The sequence below is a fragment of the Lithobates pipiens genome, unplaced genomic scaffold (genome assembly GCF_037356315.1).
Source record: "Lithobates pipiens isolate NorthernLeopardFrog02 unplaced genomic scaffold, aLitPip1_a1.2 Scaffold_10, whole genome shotgun sequence".
Taxonomy (NCBI): Eukaryota; Metazoa; Chordata; class Amphibia; order Anura; family Ranidae; genus Lithobates; species Lithobates pipiens.
In genome coordinates this window covers 5,070,780-5,086,319 of record NW_027507686.1, presented here as the reverse complement: position 1 = coordinate 5,086,319, position 15,540 = coordinate 5,070,780, and the positions used below count along the sequence as shown (strand labels likewise).

The 15,540-nt window shown below is 43.7% G+C and overlaps 1 protein-coding gene across 1 annotated transcript in view; it reads left to right on the top strand.

Moving 5' to 3' along the window:
- The window catches only part of CDH13 (cadherin 13), a 566,033-nt gene that overhangs the window by 267,961 nt on the left and 282,532 nt on the right, over nt 1–15,540 (top strand). Inside the window, exon 4 of the mRNA XM_077451210.1 lies at nt 10,150–10,328. Coding sequence (XP_077307336.1) covers nt 10,150–10,328 — 179 coding nt within the window. The remainder of the gene's footprint in view (nt 1–10,149; nt 10,329–15,540) is intronic.

Here is a 15,540-nt window from a genome sequence, read left to right as displayed (position 1 = left end):
GAGGTCAGTGGGATCATCATCCCTGGAGCGATGTGTACTGCTGTCTCTGGAGGTCAGTGGGATCCTCATCCCTGGAGAGATGAGTACTGCTGTCTCTGGAGGTCAGGGGGATCCTCATCCCTGGAGAGATGAGTACTGCTGATCATCATCCCTGGAGAGATGAGTACTGCTGTCTCTGGAGGTCAGGGGGATCCTCAACCCTGGAGAGATGAGTACTGCTGATCATCATCCCTGGAGAGATGTGTACTGCTGTCTCTGGAGATCAGTGGGATCCTCATCCCTGGAGAGATGAGTACTGCTGTCTCTGGAGATCAGTGGGATCCTCATCCCTGGAGAGATGAGTACTGCTGTCTCTGGAGATCAGTGGGATCCTCATCACTGGAGAGATGAGTACTGCTGTCTCTGGAGGTCAGGGGGATCCTCATCCCTGGAGAGATGAGTACTGCTGTCTCTGGAGGTCAGTGGGATCCTCATCCCTGGAGAGATGAGTACTGCTGTCTCTGGAGGTCAGCAGGATGATAGTCCCTGGAGAGATGAGTACTGCTGTCTCTGGAGGTCATTGGGATGATAGTCCCTGGAGAGATGAGTACTGCTGTCTCTGGAGGTCAGTGGGATGATAGTCCCTGGAGGGTTGCTGTCTTAGAGGTCAGCAGGATAATGATCCTCAATGACCACAATGGATTTAAAGGAACAAGCTCCTTTAACAATTTCCAAATAAAATACAAGGTGCACCACACAAGAAAATTGCTGTGTTCACGGCGTAGCTCAAAGGACTATGTGTAAATGAATGGCAATAATAATAGATAGTAGTAAGTGTGGATAGAGAAATCATAAAAAAGAAGTAATAAATCATATATTGTGTTCCCACGTGGCTTGAAAGGCAAAAGCTGATGTGGATGAGATGGGCAGACGCCTCGTATTTGATGGAAAATTGAAAAACAAGAGAGCCCCAGTGCAGATCTTCTGCACCTCCTTCTTATGCCGTCCTTTTCATTGTCTGTCCACTTGTCAAGTCTGTTCTTCCACTTCTCTGCACCGACTGCACTCCAAGCCCTCCACGCTGAATGACAAGAAGAGTTCGGCTCCCGGGAGGTGAGGAATCGATATTCTTACACTGGTGGCAATATCATCGAGCAATAAAGCAAGGGAGGTGTGAATTGCGGAGCGCGGCCGGTGGCGTCACTGGAGGTGAAAGCCTCAGACTTCTGCTACGGAGCCGGGAAGACCGGCAAGAACGTCCTCAACCGCTGGTATCTGATAACATGCTTATGTCTCGTAGGACCTTACACACCCCAGCTCACATGCAGCAACAGGAACGTGGGCTTTGGCCCCGATTCCCTGAAGAATAGAGGGGGGTACTTATTTAGCCTCAAATGCGCTCTCTTTTTTTTTTTTAAATGCCACAATTAAAGCTGCAGAAAAAAAAATTGCATCTGTAAGAAGAGACGTTTCAGTTTGTATGCAATCAGGCGGGCCACTTGCACTATGTGGTTTTGGTGATTCTGAAGACAAAAATCTGCAGAAAATCTAATAGTGTGTATGGGGGTCTAAGGCTGGGTTCACATATTGGCGTCTTTGTGCGGGTGCGTTTGTGTGGACTCAGTGACCGTTCATTTGCTGTGCCCGTGGGAAAGGCACCCGCAGGGAACCCACACAGAACAGCACCATGCGGGCACATTTCAAAGGACCGCTAATGTAAGAGGGTACTATTCAATGGACCACTAATGTAAGTGGACACATTTCAATGGACCACTAATATAAGTGGACACATTTCAATGGACCATTAATCTAAGAGGGCACTTTTCAATGCACCACTAATATAAGTGGACATGTTTCAATGGACCACCAATCTAACAGGGCACTTTTCAATGCATAACTTTATGTAAAAGCACACTTTTCAATGGGCCAGTAATGTGAGAGGACACATTTCAATGGGCCACTGATGCAAAAGGGCACTTTTCAATAGGTCACTAATATAAGAGGGTACTATTCAATGGGCCACTAATGTAAGTGAATACTACTCAATGGACCACTAATATAGGAGGGCATTATTCAAGCCTCATAGGACTTGTAGTTCTGCAACATCTGGAGGTCCACTAATTGCATATCCCTGGTTTAATGGATCACTAATGTAAGAGGGCATTCTTAAATGGACAAATAATGAAAGAGAGTAATTTTCAATGGACTACTAATATAAGAGGACACATTTCAATGGGCCACTAATGTAAAAGAGCCCTTTTCAAAAGACCACTAATATAAGAGGGTACTATTCAATGGACCACTAATTTAGGCAGATACTATTCAATGGACTACTAACATAAGAGGGCACTAATGGGCCACTAATGCAAAATGGCACTTTTCAATAGGCCACTAATATAAGAGGGTACTATTCAATGGACCACTAATGTAAGTGAATACTACTCAATGGACTACTAATATAAGAGGGCATTATTCAATTGACCACCATTGCAAGGGGCCATTTTTCAATAGATCACTAATATAAGAGGGTACTATTTAATGGTACTATTTAATGGATCACTAATGTAAGAGGGAATTCCTAAATGGACCACTAATGTAAGAGGGTAATTTTCAATGGACCACGAATATAAGAGGACACATTTCAATGGGTCACTAATGTAAAAGAGCCCTTTTCAATAGACCCCTAATATAAGAGGGTACTATTCAATGGACCACGAATGTATGCAGATACTATTCAATGGACCACTAATATAAGAGGGCACTATTCAATGGACCACCAATGTAAGGGGGCGCTATTCAATGGACCAGTAATGTGGGAGGACATGTTTTAATGGACCAGTAATGTAAGAGGCCGTTTTAAGTAGACCACTATTATAAGAGGGTACCAGTTAATGGACTACTAATGTAAGAGGGCATTCTTAAATGGACCATTAATATAAGAGGGTACTAATCAATGGACCTCTAATATAAGAAGGCACTTTTCAATGGGCCACCAATGTAAGAGGGCATTTTTTTAAAGGACCACTAGTATAAGAGGGCACTTTTCAATAGACTACTAATGTAAAAGGGGAACTTTTCAATGGGCTACTAATGTAAGAGGGCACTGTTTAATGGACCACCAATTCAAGAGTGCACCATTCAATGGACCACCAATGTAAGAGGGCACCGTTCAATGGACCAACAATTCAAGAGTGCATTATTCAATGGACCATTAATACAAGAGGGCAATTTCAAATGGGCTACTGATGTAAGATGGCATTTCTTCTTTGGCCTCTCGTGTAAGTGGCGACTACAATTTTCACAGTCTGTTTATTTTCTGGCATTGATTATTATTCATTTCTTTTTATTATGATTATGGTTGAAAATTATGTTGTGATTTAGAGCAAGGAGGTGTCGTAAAATGATCCAGTCTGGGTGTCACAATTCTATCGTTCTAGCACATTCTCTATTATTTAGTTTTTTTTTCCCTGTAACTAGAATTTACAGATCACGCTAATATACCACAGACATTTATCTCAGGGGGTTCAAGGGTCCCTCCATTGTTAGAAGGGTTGCATTAGACCATAACGATGGACGACTGGAGAAGAAGGCGGGACAGAGGGGATTGGTTCCTCCGGATGAAGGACAGTTGGGAGTTGGTCCTCACACCAAGAACTTCCCAGCTCCAAGAACCAGCGTATGGCAACACGAGAGGCTGCTCTTCGAAGATGGTGTCGCGCCATCATTAGGACGCCGTGGTGTTTATCAGTTTCACCTTTTGGCGCCCCCCCCCGTCGTTTGTACGTGCCCGGCGACTCCGGAGTGCAGCGGTAATTATCCCCGGATCAGAGGGGGTCAGCATCACAGCAGATTCTTCTATTGGTAATGAAAAAGCGGAATGAGTCAGAGCGAAGGAACAACGGGAGCCTTATTCAAAGCCCGACATGAGGCTAATGCAATGCTCTCTGCAAATGTACACTTGCATATTAATCAGGCTTGTTAAATAAATGTGCCGTATCTGTGTATACCGCGCACACTGCGCGCCCGGCCTGTAATCACTCCGAAAATAAACTTATAATTAAGATGCCTCTTCATGGTCAAATAACCTTAATAAAACTCCATTATCCTGCAGGGAGGAGCACAATGGGTGCCGGCCATAGATGTAAATATGGCCGCCGCGTTCTGATGCGACTTTAGCAGGGGGGGGGGGTGCCCTACCAAAGCGCTTAATTTTGTTCTTTTTTATGTTTTTTTTTTCCCCTTTTGTTTTTTTTTTATGTTTTTTTTTTTCCCCTTTTGTTTCTTTTTTATGTTTATGTAGCAATATAACTAATAACATTCAATTACAATATGACTTGTGTATTAATTGTATACACTTTTTTCCTTTATTTTTTTTATTTGCTCCCCCCCCCCCCCCCACGAAAGTGGAGTTACCCTTCAATCCAAAATGTACTCCTAGAACGGAACTCGATTATGAGTAACTATACACAAGAAATCTGGGATACGCTAGCTTTTTAAATATAATATGTTTCGCTGTATCAATATATTGTTTTTTGTTTGTGAAAAAATTCTTTCCTTGTATTAAAATTTGTACTATTTTATTATATATTTTCTGAGTTTTATGTATCGAATCAAGTACCGGTATAGTCCAACATGCTTTTGGTATGATTGAATTTGGAATTGGTATAGGGAGCTCTTTATCACATCTCCCCTACCTTCACAATTTTCAATCTACCTCCTTTCCCCTTACCCTTCAACCAATCGCATTCACAATGCTCACATCTCCATTTAAATAAGATACAGAACATAAAAGAAGGATACCAAATAGGTACCAACAGTTTGGACTTTTGAGGCATGGAAACAAATGCGAAAGTAGCGAAAAAATAGTTTATTCGTGAAAAATACATTGTATCATAACAGTGTTCAAAATAGATAAAAATCATATAAAACGATACATTTTGTACATGGAGCCCTTGTGCGCCGCGTCTACGTGTTTCGCCATAAAGGCTTCCTCAGGACATGGAAAAAGGTTCAAAGACGTAACAAGAAAGAACAAGGTAAATCTCACTATCTTCAAGATGGACTACGCCTCAAGTACAAACGTCACAGCAACCGGGACAAGTCTAAATACATGGGAAATCTCTGCCAAGCTGTGATAAAGTAAACAGCACGTGACGCCTTCAAGAAAATAGTTAACAGTTGCTTATAGCAGGGGCAGGTGAAGTCTCATTCCACATTATAGCTTCAAAAGGAACAGCCCACAAAGCCCAAATTCCCATCCAAGTGGAGCTTAGAAAATGCTAGTAATAAATGACTATTTTCTTGAACGCGTCACGTGCTGTTTACTTTATCACAGCTTGGCAGACATTCCCCATGTTTTTGCACTTGTCCCGGTTGCTGTGACGTTTGTACTTGAGGCGTAGTCCATTTTGAAGAGAGTGAGATTTACCTTGTTCTTTCTTGTTACGTCTTTGAACCTTTTTCCGTGTGCTGAGGAAGCCTTTATGGCGAAATGCGTAGATGCGGCGCACAAGGGCTTCTTTCTTGTTACGTCTTTGAACCTTTTTCCGTGTGCTGAGGAAGCCTTTATGGCGAAACGCGTAGACGCGACGGACAAGGGCTCAATGTACAAAATGTATCATTTTATATGATTTTTATCTATTTTGAACACTGTCATAATACAATGTATTTTTCATGAATAAACGATTTTTTCGCTACTTTTGCATTTGTTTCCATGCCTTAAAAGTCCGACCTGTTGGTACCTAATTGGTATTCTCCTTTTATGTTCTGTATCTTTTTTAAATGGAGATGTGAGCATTGTGAATGGGAATGGTTGAAGGGTAACTCCACTTTGGTAGGGGATCGCAAATAAAAAAAAATAAAGCAAAAAAGTGTATACAATTACTACACAAGTCATATTGAAATCAAATGTTATTAATAAGGACCTTTCCTTTCCAATCTCCAGCCGCTGTTATTTTCTGTTTAATGCAATTTGGCCACCTGGAGGCGCTCTCTACGCAGATGGTATACAGAATGACCCCCCCCCCCCCCCAAAAAAAAAAAATATTTTCCTGCTTGAATGATTGGCTCACTGATTTTCCCAGTAGTCTGATTTTGGGCATCCCCTGCAACAAAAAAAAAAAAATTTTTGGTGAGATACTCCTAAAGGGAAGCAGACTCTGCCATTTTACTCATTAGAGCCCTGCAGGTGCAGCAGCTGATTGATTATGATAAAACCACTCCCCATTCACATTCACCTCCGCTCTTCAAATTCTGTTTTTCTGTGTGCCCCCCCCCCCCCCCCCCCGTACTCACCTACACTAGATGGGTGGCAGAGTCTTTTCCTGCTACACCCCAAAACTCAAGAACTCACTTCCATAGAACATCGGAGAGCCATCTTCTCTAAACTCATTCCAATCAAATCTAAAAAAACGTTTTTCTTTAGACAAGCTTTCACTTAATTGTCCCTTTTTTCCTTTATGTTATTCTGCGTATTTCTTGTGTTTTCCTTGTAAAGCGCTTTGAGAAGCCACCTTTAAAGGGCGCTATATAAAATAAAGTTTATTATTAATATTATTATTATTCAAAAATTGATATTTCATTTCTTTTTAGGCCTCATGCACACTGGAAGTTTTTATCGCGGCTCCTAGGGGCATTTGGTTTTTGTTTTTGTTTTTTTTGCCCCTAAATGCCCCTTTACATTGGCCTATGTGTCCATACACAAATTGGGGTTGATTTACTAAAGGCAAATAGACTGTACAGTTTGCAAGCGCAGTTGTTCCAGAGATTAGTAAAGCTTCACTTTGCAAATAATACCCAAAATCTAGACCGGTGCATGCTGGGCCGGTGACATCACATTGGGGCGGTACCACCAGATGACATTGCCAGGTGGCCCCGCCCCTTACCTATTTAAAAACTGTAAGACAGTAACGGGCAGAGCTTTTGATTTTGTTTTTTTTGGGTCAGACGGTGGCAGCGGGCGTATAAATTGTTTTTTTATATTTAATTGTCAAAAACTGTGCGTGTTTATATTTCTTTTTGACACTTTTTTTTTGGGTTAATGAGTAGGGGTACAATGTACCCCTACTCATTCGCATAGACGGGGGCGGGATCTGGGGGACTTCCGGATTCTGATAAGCCCACTGCTCGCAGACTCCAACAACCATTGGCCACGGTCAGGGGCGGACTGACCATTCGGCCACTCAGGCACTGCCCGAGGGGGCCCGGGCCACTAGGGGGCCCCATCAGGGTTGCCAGCCTCAGTAAAACCATGGACAGCATCTGTCTCTGAAATGTCCCTTACCGACATCCTTTTGGTCTAAAAATCCCAAGATTATAGCTGCCCCACCTCTCCAGTACCTTCTCAGCCAATAGAAACATGTCTGTGTATACTGTGTGATTGTATACTGTGTGTGTGTGTTTGCGTATACTGTGTGATTGAATACTGTGTTTGTGTATACTGTGTGATTGTATACTGTGTGTGTGTGTATGTGTATACTGTGTGATTGAATACAGTGTGTGTGTTTGTGTATACTGTGTGGCCCCATCATCTCTGATTGCCTGGGGGCCTCATAATCTCCTATTGCCCGGGGGACCCACATGTTGTCAGTCCGCCCCTGGCCACGGTTGTCAGAAGGAGGCCCTTATCCCCATGGGGCAAGGTGCATTGGGGCGAGGTGGCAGAGTTTCCCCTGCCTCAAAGCCCCCCTCCCCCTCATGTTGAGGGCATGTAGCCTGGTTTGGTTCAGGAGTGGGTGCGGGCGCTCGCTCGTCTCCCCCCCTTCCTTGCCGATCTACATGCCCAGATGATGGTCTGGTATGGATTTTGGGGGGATGGCCCGTGCCATTTTTGTTTTTGAAAAACGCCTTTTTTTCACATTTTTCTATTGCCGGCAATGGTTTTGTTTTTTCATGAAAGCTCGAAGCCAGGAAAATTAATTCAAATGTCTTTTTTTTTTCTTTAAAAATTTCAACTTTGCTGCAGCAGGTTCTATACAGGGTACAGATGCGCCACTTTACAGGCAGACTAAGGGGTCCCCCTCAGGCACTATATTTCAAGGAATTTTTCATTTTTATTGTTTCAGTTTAAGCCTCATTAAAATCACTGCTCCTAAAAAAAACTATCTTTTTGTATTGATACATGTCCCTCAGGGCAGTACAGGGACCCCCACACACTATTTATGGGCAATAACTTGCATATAAGCCTTCAAATTGGGGAGTTTCGATTTTGGGTCCCATAGACTTTAATAGGGTTTGCTGCTTGGGTCCAAACTTTTTCCCTGTTTGGGAGTTCTAGTGCAAACTGAACCAGGGGGTGTTCAGCCCATCACTATCAATCACATGCAAGCAAAATTGCAAAAAAAAAAAGCATTTTTGTTTGCACGTGATTGGATGATGGAAGTCAGTAGAGCTTCCTTTCATTTACTAAGCTCTGGACACAGTCTAGTTGCCTTTAGTAAATCTCCCCATACCCATGGGTGTTTAGAGGTAAAAAAAAAAAACACCAGTGCTTCCAGGAGCAATAGTGTTTTGGCTGAAAAACACTATCGTAGGAGGCGGTCCAGTGGACCCAGCGTGACGCATGGTAGGGCCGGCCCTGGGCTCCGCCTGCCTCAGATCGCGGTGCCTAGGCACCAAGGGCCAGCCCTGCAAAGGTGGCCTACTGGGAAATTCCCGCTATCCCCGTAGGCTAGTCCGGCCCTGCCTTCAGATCCCTTTTGGTAAACGTCAGGTGGGCTGTGATGTGCCTTTCACTGAGGAGTGGCTTCCGCCTGGCCACTCTACCATACAGGACTGACTGGTGGAGCACTGCAGAGATGATGTTCTTCTGGAAGGTTCTCCACTTTCCATAGAGAAATGTGGAAGCTCTGTCAGAGTGACCATCGGGTTCTTGGTCACCTCCCTGACTAATGTCCTTCTCCCCCGATCGCTCAGTTTGGCCTGGCGGGCATACTCTAGGAAGAGTCCTGGTGGTTCCAAACTTCTTCCATTTATGGATGATGGAGGCCACTGCGCTCATTGGGACCTTCAATGCTGGAGAAATGTTTCTGTACCCTTCCCCCGATCTGTGCCTCCATACAATCCTGTCTCCGAGGTCTACAGACATTTCCTTGGTCTTCATGGCTTGGTTTGTGCTCTGACATGCACTGTTAGCTGTGGGACCTTCTATAGACAGGGGTGTGCCTTTACAAATCGGGTCCAATCAACTGAGTTTACCAAGGGTGGACCCAAGTCAAGTTGTAGAAACATCTCAAGGATGATCAGTGGAAATAGGAGGCACCTGAGCTCAATTCTGAGTGTCATGGCAAAGGCTGTGATACTTATGTAGATGGGAGGAGCCTGTGATACTTATGTAGATGGGAGGAGCCTGTGATAGTTATGTACATGGGAGGAGCCTGTGATACTCATGGACATGGGGGGAGTCTGTGATACTTATGTACATGGGAGGAGCCTGTGATACTTATGTACATGGGAGGAGCCTGTGATACTTATGTACATGGGAGGAGCCTGTGATACTTATGTACATGGGAGGAGCCTGTGATACTTATGTACATGGGAGGAGTCTGTGATACTTATGTACATGGGAGGAGCCTGTGATACTTATGTACATGGGAGGAGCCTGTGATACTTATGTACATGGGAGGAGCCTGTGATACTTATGTACATGGGAGGAGCCTGTGATACTTATGTACATGGGAGGAGCCTGTGATACTTATGTACATGGGAGGAGCCTGTGATACTTATGTACATGGGAGGAGCCTGTGATAATTATGTACATGGGAGGAGCCTGTGATACTTATGCAAATGGGATTTTTTTTTTTTTTTTTTTTTTTTTTTAATTTTAAATATTTGCAAAGATTTTAAACAAACTCATTTCACGTTGTCATTATGGGGGATTGTTTGTAGAATTTTTAGGAAAATAATGAATTTAATCCACTTTGAAATAAGGCTGTAACATAACAAAATGTGGAAAAAGCGAAGCGCTGTGAATACTTTCCGGATGCTCTCTATATAAGAAATAATATCTAAGTGAAGTCTGGCAAGTCTAGGGATTATATCGCTATTTTTTTCTCTCTCCCTTATTTTCTTTTCATTGTAAAGGTGAAGTCACATTTTAAGGTAAAAATAGAAAGCGTTCCCGGCACGAATCCCCGCTAACCCGCCACTTTTATTTTTATTTCTCGTCCTCAGGTACCACAGTAATGAACATGTTGGCGTTTGATGCGGACGACCCCACAACTGACAACGCCGTCCTGCGCTACAATATCCTCAAGCAAACGCCCGACAAGCCGTCGCCTAACATGTTCTACATCGACCCTGAAAAGGGCGACATTGTCACGGTGGTGTCCCCGGCGCTGCTAGACCGCGAAGTAAGTACCGCCGCCGCCTCGATACGAGGGAATGTTGTGTGCGATTTGATATTTGGAGGAGATGAATGGCGGAGCGGGTGCGGCTCCCATGATTTATTTGGTGTGAGGAGCTGATAGTATAATTGTATTCATTATGATCCCCATTAAGATAAATTTGCGAGTCGGCATCTGACAGCCGGCACAGGTGACAATAGGTATGGAGACGGAGTGGATTTAGTTAAAGACGCAGCAAGATTTTGGTCTCTGACTTCATCATGGAAGGAGAGGCATCGTCCCGGCTGAAGTTACTGTGGTTTAGCCTTTGGGTGGTCAACCTGTGGCCCTCCAGCTGTTGCAGAACTCCCATGAGGCATTGGAAGCTTCTGACAGTTACATGCATAACTCCCAACGGCAGAGGCATGATGGGACTTGCAGTTCCGCAACAGCTGGAGGACCACGGGCTGAGGCAACAGCTGGAGGACCACAGGTTGAGGCAACAGCTGGAAGACCACAGGTTGAGGCAACAGCTGGAGGACCCCAGGTTAAGGCAACAGCTGGTGGTCCCCAGGTTAAGGCAACAGCTGGAAGACCACAGGTTGAGGCAACAGCTGGAAGACCACAGGTTGAGGCAACAGCTGGAGGACCACAGGTTGAGGCAACAGCTGGAGGACCCCAGGTTAAGGCAACAGCTGGAAGACCACACAGGTTGAGGCAACAGCTGGAAGACCACAGGTTGAGGCAGCAGCTGGAAGAGCACAGGTTGAGGCAACAGCTGGAGGACCACAGGTTGAGGCAACAGCTGAAATACCACAGGTTGAGGCAACAGCTGGAAGACCACAGGTTGAGGCAACAGCTGGAGGACCACAGGTTGAGGCAACAGCTGAAAGACCACAGGTAGAGGCAACAGCTGAAAGACCACAGGTAGAGGCAACAGCTGGAGGACCACAGGTTGAGGCAGCAGCTGGAAGAGCACAGGTTGAGGCAACAGCTGGAGGACTACAGGTTGAGGCAACAGCTGGAGGACCACAGGTTGAGGCAACAGCTGGAGGACCACAGGTTGAGGCAACAGCTGGAGGACCACAGGTTGAGGCAACAGCTGGAGGACCACAGGTTGAGGCAACAGCTGGAAGACCACAGGTAGAGGCAACAGCTGGAGGACCACAGGTTGAGGCAACAGCTGGAATACCACAGGTTGAGACAACAGCTGGAATACCACAGGTTGAGACAACAGCTGGAATACAACAGGTTGAGGCAACAGCTGGAGGACCACAGGTTGAGGCAACAGCTGGAATACCACAGGTTGAGGCAACAGCTGGAATACAACAGGTTGAGGCAACAGCTGGAATACAACAGGTTGAGGCAACAGCTGGAGGACCACAGGTTGAGGCAACAGCTGGAATACAACAGGTTGAGGCAACAGCTGGAGGACCACAGGTTGAGGCAACAGCTGGAGGACCACAGGTTGAGGCAACAGTTGGATGACCACAGGTTGAGGCAACAGTTGGAGGACCACAGGTTGAGCACCCATGGTCACTAGCCAGAACCATAGTGGGGAATTGTTGTCAGATATCCAGAGCTACAAGTAGGGCGCACCAGCCCCGTGCTTTACCTTAAAGCGGAATTACACCACAAACCAAAAAACCCTATTTATTTCATTTTTAATATTCAAAAAAAAATTCCCCCCATCCGCCCATGTCTCCATGCTTCATTTTGAAAAAAAGAAAACGCAAGTTTTTCTGGCCGTGGCCATCTTGAGGTAAGGGCAGATGACTTATGTAGAATTTATTTCTTGGAATCCATCCACCTTTTAACTCAGGCATGAATTCAGGAGGGTGTGTTTAGCTTAGAAAGCCCCTCCTCCCCTCCTGAAGCTTCATGGAATGTATGGCATAATTTTGGCCTAGGCCAGAAACCAGGAAGCAACTGAAGAAACATTTTAAAAAAAAGTCCATCTGCCCTTAGCTCAGGCATGCAGGCAAGATGGTGTGTTTAGCTGAGAAAACTCCTGAAGACTCCTGGGATGTATTAGACATTTGCACTGCCAAAAACATTGTTCATTTTCAGGGTTTTTTTTTTTTTCAGGTTTGTAATTCGTAAATTCGAAAATTCGAAAATTTGTAAATCCGAAAATAAGAAAATACGAACATTTTAAATAATAACTAACTAACTAACTAACTAATAAATTATAGGTATTGGAATTTCCTTTCAAATTTGGCTGCTGGGGAACATAACAAATTTAACCAAAGTTACAAATTATCCAAAATAACGAATGCTGCATCTAGTAGAACTGATTTAATTAATAATAAATAATAATAAAAAGTTTTCATTATTATTCTTGTTATTTATTATTATAATTTTTTTTTACGTTCCATTCGTTTAGATACGGCATTCATTATTTCCGATAATTCATAATTTTGGATAAATTCGTATTCGTTACGTTCACTAACTGCCAAATTTGAAAAGGAAATTCCAATACCAATAATTTAATAGTTAGTAATAGTTAAGTTATTATTAGTAGTTAGTTATTTCAGATTTTCGATTTCTCTGGTTTTTACATTTTGGAATTTCAAATTTCCAAATTTTTTAATTTACTAATCTCTGAATTTTCGAATATATTAGAATTTACGATTATTCCGAAAAAGTCATTAAACGGTTTTTCGTTAATTCGGAAAAAAAAACGTAAAAAAAAAATTAATTCGGAAGGAAGTGAATTGCACGTGTCTAATTTTTTACCACTGATCACTGTATTGGTGTCACTGGTCCCCCAAAAAGTGTCGGTTGGTGTCAGATTTTCCACCGCAATATCTCAGTCCCGCTATAAAATTGCTGATCACCACCATTACTAGTATAAAAATAAATAAATAAATAAAAATTCCAGTATATATCCCACAGTTTGTAGACCCTATAACTTTTGTGCAAACATACACTTTTTGGATTTTTTTTTTTTTTTTTTTTTAGTAAAAACATGATGGCCTAAATTTCTAAAACTATTTAATTTTTTTTTTATTTTATTTTTTTATTGGATATGGATATATTTTATAGCAGAAATTACAAATTATTGTTTTTTTTTTTTCTAAATTTAAATTTTTTTTGTTTATAGCGCAAAAAATAAAAATAGCAGAGCTGATCAAATACCACCAAAAGAAAGCTCTATTTGTGGGGAAAAAAAGGACGTCAATTTTATTTGGGTAGAGCGTCGCACGACCGCGCAATTGTCAGTTATAAAGTAATGCAGTGCCAAAGAACAAAAAATGGGCTGGTCACGAAGAGGGGTAAATCTTCCGGAGGTCAAGTGGTTAAGGTAATGCAGGAGGCTGGTGCGCCCTTCTTGTCCTTTTTAGTACCAAGGATTTCCCCAATGTGAAGGGGGCTGCAAAGCCCAAAGCCTACCCCCGGGGGGCACTGTGGAGGCAGCGAGTCTATGTGTTCCATGGGTGCCATATGTACTTTATATCGGTTCACACTTTAGCGCTGATGTCGTGTTTTTTTATTTATATTACATATCCTGCCTGGATTACTATTAGAAACTCAAGGGAGCTGTTGAAGCAAAATAATCTTTTGTCCATAAAAGTTCTATCAAAAGAGCCAGAAAAACGAGCTTTTTTCCCTTATGTGAGATGAACTGGTGATATGTTGGTCTGCATGATATGTTTCTTTTTGTATCTGTTTGAAATTGCGTTTGGCAGCGTTGTGATCACTGTGACCCATTCTAGCTTGAATTTCTAAAAATTGCTGGCGTGTGGGAAGCCTATCCAGGAAGTGTGCTATCCATGTAGTGTGGGAAGCCTATCCAGGAAGTGTGCTATCCATGTAGTGTGGAAATGCTACACGCCTGCACTTTAATGTAATGTAATAATGGTGAAAAAAATTGCCTCATCTTCAGCTCCTCTTAGGCCACACCCACTGGCACTCCCCCCCCCCCAGGGCTTAGTCAAACAGGACCCCCCTGATTAAGTCCCAAAGGTGGGTTGAAACACGTCAGTGGCCTCTTTGGCCATGTTCAATGACACGCTTTGTCTCACCCCTGAGGCTTAGTCAAAGAGGACCTCTCTGATTAAGTCCCAAGGGTGGGGTGAAACGCATCAAATACCTCTTTGGCTATGTTCAGTGACTTGCTTCGTTTCATCCGTGGGGATAGTCATGGAGGGCCTCTCTGATTAATCCCCGAATGTGGGGTGAAACATGTCAGCGGTCTCTTTGGCTATGTCCAATGACACACTTTATCTCACCCCCGAGGCTTAGTCAAAGAGGACCTCTCTAACTAATCCCTGAGCGTGGGGTGAAACATGTCAGTGGCCTCTTTGGCTATGTCCAATGACACGCTTTGTCTCACCCCTGGGGATTAGTCATGGAGGACCTCTCTGATTAATCCCCAAGTGTGGGTCAAACATGTCAGCGGCCTCTTTGACCATATCCAGTGACATGCTTCGTCTCACCCGCGGGGCTTGGTCATGGAGGACCTCTCTGATTAATCCCCGATTGTGGGTGAAACATGTCAGCGGCCTCTTTGGCCATATCCAATGACATGCTTCGTCTCACCCGCGGGGCTTGGTCATGGAGGACCTCTCTAATTAAGCGCCGCGAGTGGGGTGAAACGCATCAACGGCCTCTTGGCCTGGCCAAGTTCAATGACACACTTCACCCTGCCCCCAAGGCTCACTCATAGAGAACCTCCCTAACTAAGCCAAAGGGGGTGGCCTAAGAGGAGCGGAAGCTTAGGCAATTTTTTCACCGTTATTTTACAATGAGCAGTAGTTGTGTGGCGTGCCCACTCTACATGGTGGCATTGTGATAATATTGTGGAGTGGTACATCTGTTACCATGCTGCAATGTTTTTCAATCAATGATGTATTCTACTTTATGAAGAGTGACAGACTGCACTGAATGTTCATGTTGTTACCCATGACAACCAATCATATTGTAGGTGTAATTTAAAAATCAAATCCCATTTGTTACAGAAACGTCCTTGCCTTTTGGGCATTTTTTTTTTTAATAAAAGTTTGGAGTAGGCATCATAGAAAGCAAAAAAGTTGTACCTTATTAGCCAAGGATTATTACACATGTAGGCAGGTGCAGTTTAGCCTCCCTGCAAGGGTGGCGCTGTTCGGTGGCCACCGTGCAGAGAGGGTGAAGGTCTAGAGGTAACCAGGTTCCTCCAAGGCCTTCCGAAGGTCTCGTCAGGGAAGCAGCTGTTGGATTGGATGCTGCTGCCATGGTCTTTTGAGGTGTGCAG